Below are 6148 nucleotides of genomic sequence, written 5' to 3' on the forward strand. Positions count from 1 at the left end.
GCATGGGAAAGATAATTTTGTATCATCCGTGATAACTGGACAGATACTTCTCGTTTTAACTATTCAGAAGTATTCCTGTTCCAAAGAGATACATGCAACAAGTACAGAAGTATTCCATTGTTAGATGGCTGCTAGACACTGTTTGTCACTTCCAAGACCAGTTTAGATGGATAAAACTTTGAGAATGTATCATGTTCTTTTGCATGCAGAAAAATTATGTGGGCAGGATAATCTGGATGCACATACCAGAAATAGAGAAACAAGTCTAGCATGGAAAATAATCTATGGTTATGCCTTTTCTTCAGCATTTATGTGTATATTACAGGAGGTTGAAGTGCCACAGATGAAAAAAAAGGCAGCCTGTCAAAGTGTCTGCAGTCCTCCTTGGCAGAAAGTTTCTCCTGTAAAAAAAAGGCAGCATCTCAAAGTGTCAGCAGTCCTCCTTGGCAGAAAGTTTCTCCTGTCACTTGTTTTAAGAGTGTTCATAGCACGCTCGATGAGCTTTTGTGTAGCAACATAAGTGATATTGTCTTTCCTGTCTGGGTTTGTCCACTTGATGAAGAATAATTTGGCTTTAGATAATCACTGCCCTGCTGTTTCTGACTGGAATATAGCAGTGTGATGCTTCTGGATATAAAACAAAGTCCAGTTGTTTCAACTGTAATGAGTTTCATTAACATGCAGAGTATGAGAAGCCTATCAAAATTCTTCTTTCTGCTCTGCTTCTTATCAACATTTTTCTGTGAACTGAATTATTTGTTCTTGATATGCATGGCAAGGCTGGAATGTCTGAAAGTTGATTTAAAGGCGACAACCATGACCAGTAACTCCTATGCAGCACTTTCCAGGAAAGAAGGGAATGTCTGTCTTTCTGGTAGAGAAAACTGTAGTGGCAGAGATGGGAGAATTCGTTGGAGGCTTCAGATAAACTCATTTGGTGTCTGATGTGACCTAATGTGACCAGTAGAAGTTTTTTTTTTTTTTTAATTTCCCAGCCTCCAGCCCCCCCCTCCTGCCTCTTTGGGGGAAAGGGAAGATCATTTAATATCATTCATGGTCAATGAACAGATAGTGACCTATGGAAAGTTTGTCTACTACAGTGATAAAGAGCATGAAGTGAAAAGCTAGCATAAGATAAAATAGAAATTACTTGAAATAATATCCATCCTATTATGAAATTCAGTAAGAAGATAATGTTATGAAGTAGCATCACCCTAAGTATAGGGAGCAATTAAAAGACAGGTTGTTGCTTGGCATCTCTTAAGCCTGCTGGTATTAATGTTATTGCAGTGAATAAAATTGGATACATCTCTATCCCATGCTCAGATGTTAGCTTTCGAGCTAGACCATAACAGAAGTTAAAGCATGTTAACCACATTTTGTGCAATACTTGCATTTCAGGGTTAATGGGCAAAAACTGCAGTTAAAGAAGTAGTCTTGCCTGTGTACCTGGAAGGATAAGCTACTATTCAATAAACGCAACATTTCAAGGGAAAACTCTTCAGTTTTATTTTTGAAGTTTTGATATATTATGCAGTGTGGTTATTTTATACAGTAGTTTTGAAATGTTGGAAAATCCTTTCTTTGACAATTACCTTTCCAAGTAGCAGTTGTAAGGTTATAACACTGAACTTGGATTTTCTGTAGCTATGGTGACAGGGAGTGTAATTAAGATACTGAAACTATAAGTGAAACAGGCCTCTATGGATGTGAAAAATTATGGTAGTGTCAGTGATTTACCTGGAAGTTAAGCATAAATCCACCACTTCTGTGATTCTTTCAGTTTCATAAGTTCCACCCCCCTTCAAACACAGTAAATTTTTTTTTGTTATTGATATTAGTACTGTTGCAGAAGAACCTTCTAGAAAGTATTGCCTGCATGAAAGATTAATTAAGTTACTTTTTTGCTTCATTTTTCAGAAGTGTACAATACAACAGGCTTAAAAACTCTCACACCTTCTCAGAAACAGACCTCTTGTTAAGTATAACATACAGTTATTTGCCTAATATTAGGTACCTATATTGTAATTTCAAGAGCAGTTTTGTCCAGTTTTATCTCCCTTGAATCTCTAGTTCTGGCACACAAAATTCAAAGTAGAAACTCTTACATTTGTATGTATAGAGTCTGTCCAGCAGAGCATATCTGCATCGTTTATATGACATATGTAATGGGCACTTCCTTGTTTGCCTTTGGAAACAGCTCCTATAAATAAAAATCAGTTGCTTCTTCAGTAGAAATTATGAACTTCTGGAAAAAAAAAAATATTTGGGTAGTGATGGTAGTCCTGTTAGATTTATCTAAGACTGAATTTAATCCATTACCATTACTCACGTGATATATTGGAGACTTTCCATGATGCATGACTGTGTTCATGGATGGTTAGTCAAGGAAGAGTGTCTGTTGAAGACACTATGGCTTTCATTTGCAGCTCCTAAATTTCCTATATTAGGTGTCCGGATGGGTGTAGCATTTAATGAAATTTTAGAAGTATTCATCTGACAATGATCAGAAAAGGTTTGGTGAAATTTTGAGTTCTTGTTTAATGGCCAGTGTTTCGCAAAGATGGTAAAACCAGCTTTATTAGACTGAGTAGAGAACTTAGAGGAGCTGAAGCCCCAGATTTTTTACTACCTCATCTCATCTCACTTGAGCAAGGGTCATATGGAATAATTTTGTAACTTGGATTTCATAATTTCATCAGAAATGATGGAAATGATGGTTTGGCATTATGACGTTTTTCCCTAGCTTTGAATGATCACACCAACAATATATTTTTTTCTTATTTTCCTGAGAGTTAGAGGAAGCACAAACAGAAAGAGGAAAACAAGGCTGGAGAAATAAGATGATATCAAGTATTTTCAATGAATACCATAATGAGGTTAAAAGATTTAGATGAAGTTAATTTATTCTCCTTTCAAGCATTCTTTGTACTTTATGGTGCTTGAGGAACTTGATTAAATATGCATAATTTTTTCTGAAGCTGAACTGAAATAAAAATAAGCCTTTATCAGTGTAATTACACAAGGCTCATACCTGGGAGTTTTGATGTGAACTCTGAATTCCGTTCTGTTGTTTAGAACATGCATAAAATAGCATATAATCTGTGTGGAAGACTAATCCTTCATTAATTATATTTGTTTCCGTTAGTAGCTGCTTATCATTAATTATTAAGAAAAGAACAAGACAACAGTCTGTGGAAACTTGACATGATATGATTTGTCTCGTGAGCTGGAATCTCTTTTTTAGTTTCTCTAACCATTAGGCAGTAAGGGCAATATTAAGCTTAAAAATATGCCAGCTTTCAATCTTTCTTCTTTAAATACTTAAATACTTTAAAGACTTTAAAATACTTTCTTATTCTAGATAACTGTAACTTACTGTTTAAATTCTCCTTTCCTCCTGCTTAACAGAATAGTACCTGGCTGTCTATGACAAACTTGAAGCTTTCTGTAGATGTTCATACATCTACTGTACTTGAGAACTGCCTTCACAGATGCATTGGTTTTCTGTTTTCAGAAATGCCAAATAACTTTTGGGTATATGTTTCTTTTGACCCAAGTTTTTTGGGGTGCTCAGAGCCTGTTTGTGGTAGAGCTCAAGATTAGCTGGTTAGAGAGATGAAGGGCTTTGGAAGAGCAAGTGCTAGGACTGTTCAGAACCAATCTCTAGAATTGATTGTACCCAACATATAAGGTTTGGTGCTCATTCTCTTTTAATATGAAAGTTGCTTATGTACACCAGAGATAATTTAGGGTAAGTAGAGGTAAGATCTCTGTTTCTGTAGTCCATGTCCTATTCTTTTCTATTTCAGACAATCATCATTCTCTTAGTATGTAAGCTTTAGAAGTATTCTTCTACTTTTCTATAGATATGCCGTGTTAACGCCCTTTGTCTTTTTATTACAAACTTAATTGACAAAAACACAAAAAGCATAATAATGCAGGAAAATTTAAATTTGCCCTGTAAACGGAACATTAATGAAGTGGCTTGTATCTACCTTCACTGTGGGAACGTATCTTAAGTTTTCTTAGTTTTTAATGTTAAAACAAACTTGAAACCATCCCCTAATGCATGTAGCTGCTTGCATAGAAAGGTTGCTTTAATACTTTTTTTTTTTTTTTTTCCCCGGGGGGTCAAATGGGGGGGGGGGGGAGTTTTTATTGGAGGGATAGGTTTTATCTTTTGCACAGACATTTTCTCTCTTTGGGAATCTGAAATCCTGAATATTTCTGTACCATAAATTATTAAAACTGTAGTTTGATTGTTGCTAGTTACTCTGAAGATGGTAAAAAAAATATCTAGATTTAAACTTCACTCTTCTAAAGTTTATTTAGATGCCATATGGTGATATTGGTATTAATCACATTTTTATTGTAGTCATATGTAATATTTTTTGAGGACAAGGCTGGTGTTACAAGCTTTCTACTCTTACTTCAAGCTTTTTAGTGCAATATAACAATAGAAAATTTCTAAGGTAAACTGAGGTTTCATCATGCAACAAATTATCTTGTGTCTATTCTGAATGGAGTTACATGTTGATTTTACATCTAGTATTGTTCACTGAAGTGCTGGTCGCCTGTTAAGATAAAAATAGAAAAGATGAAAGCTCTGAATGCAGGAAGACATTAAAGGTCATAAAAATTCAGGTCTCTATGCCGTATAGTATAATCATTCTTTAGGCAATAGATTTATCTTCCTGAAATAATAAATGACAAAATTATAAACCCTATCATAATTCTTGACAAAAAATCTGACAAATATTGCCATTATTTTTACACATTACAATCAGCTATACAGCGTATTTTGGCTCTAGACAGAACAGTCGGGGTAGTCTGGACATGCATTCATTTTTACTAAGAAATATAGAAAGAGGCTGACATTTTTAGTAGCAGAAGAGCTTTGATGTGATGATGAACTGTAGAGAAAATACACTTTATCTCTGAGTTTCCTAGACTAACTTTGGAGCAACCTGTCTTTCTTTCTCTTTCTTCAGTGCAGCATTGACAAACTTTAAGATAGTTTAAAAACTGTTGTTTTTCTAGTTCATCCAGATATCATTGCCACTGCAGTGGTTCCCATGATGAGAGACTATAAAATCCGTCCCTCTTTCAGCACCAAGTCACAACTTAGGTTTGTTTTGATGAAAATCTTACCAGAAAATGTCACTTTCAATGCATTAGGAGTGAACTTTTTTTCCTCCTTGAGTGATTTTTTTTTTTTAATTTTCTTCCCCAATATTTGCTATCTTTTGACCTGCAGAAGAACATTATTGTGTAACTGCAATGTCTGATGGACAACGTGATTCAACTTTTCCTTTTCTTAAACATGCATAGTGAATGCCATTTGATGGGTGGCTTAATCCTCCCCTTTCCCACATGCTGTTCTTCACCATATGTTCCTTCCTTTTTAATTTTGTTGGTGCCGGTAAGCATCAACCTGGTTGATGCAACTGAAAATGAATCTCAGAGGGGGTGGTAAAAGAAATCTGCTGAATCAGCAGATATGATTCTTTTGAATCAAGTTGCAGTCAAGTTCATTGAAACTAATAGTGAATACTGCAAGATTGTATTTGAAAAGAAAAGATGGTGACATTTATAAGTAATCTCTAATCTGTTTAGTCAATATCAATGAGATCTTATAGGTAATGAGATTACATGTGGATGTTTTGCTGACCTAATCTGTGTTAGAAGGGTTAAATTTTAGCTATTCCTTTTCAAGTTTCACTTAAGTATTTTAGTATTTCTCTTTCCCACTCTTGTTGCTCCTCACATTACTTTGACATAAAAATAAACGTACTAGTTAAGCAGGGAAAGTGGAAAATTGCTATAATTATTGAACAATTTATGTAAATCCTACAGGTTGGTAGAATTAGGTATGATATTGAGGACCATTTTAATGGTAATTTTATGTCTTCCCTTAACAGTGGAAATGGTGGCTCATCTCCATCAGTGAAAGATCCACTTGGTATCCTAGAAGGAATCGTTTCTGCAGTGCATGCAAGTGTTGAGAAAGGGTAAGAATTTACTGTATGGATTCTTTGGTTAAGACATTGACAGATACTTCTCATGAAAGCATTAAAGGTATGAAACTGAATATGGATGATTTTTCTTTGTGGGGGTGTGTGTGTATATACATATATATATAAAT

The 6148-nt window shown here is 34.9% G+C and overlaps 1 protein-coding gene across 1 annotated transcript in view; it reads left to right on the top strand.

The window, feature by feature from the left end:
* LOC104462160 (neuroblastoma-amplified sequence-like) overlaps window positions 1–6018 on the top strand; it is a gene marked incomplete at its 5' end in the record, with an annotated part of 62198 nt that extends 56180 nt beyond the window's left edge. The window contains one exon of the mRNA XM_010074007.1: window positions 5925–6018. Within this exon, the coding sequence (XP_010072309.1) occupies window positions 5925–6018 (94 nt within the window). The remainder of the gene's footprint in view (window positions 1–5924) is intronic.
* Window positions 6019–6148: the final 130 nt, after the last annotated feature.

This window comes from Pterocles gutturalis, unplaced genomic scaffold, assembly GCF_000699245.1.
Source record: "Pterocles gutturalis isolate BGI_N339 unplaced genomic scaffold, ASM69924v1 scaffold2487, whole genome shotgun sequence".
Lineage (NCBI taxonomy): Eukaryota > Metazoa > Chordata > Aves > Pterocliformes > Pteroclidae > Pterocles > Pterocles gutturalis.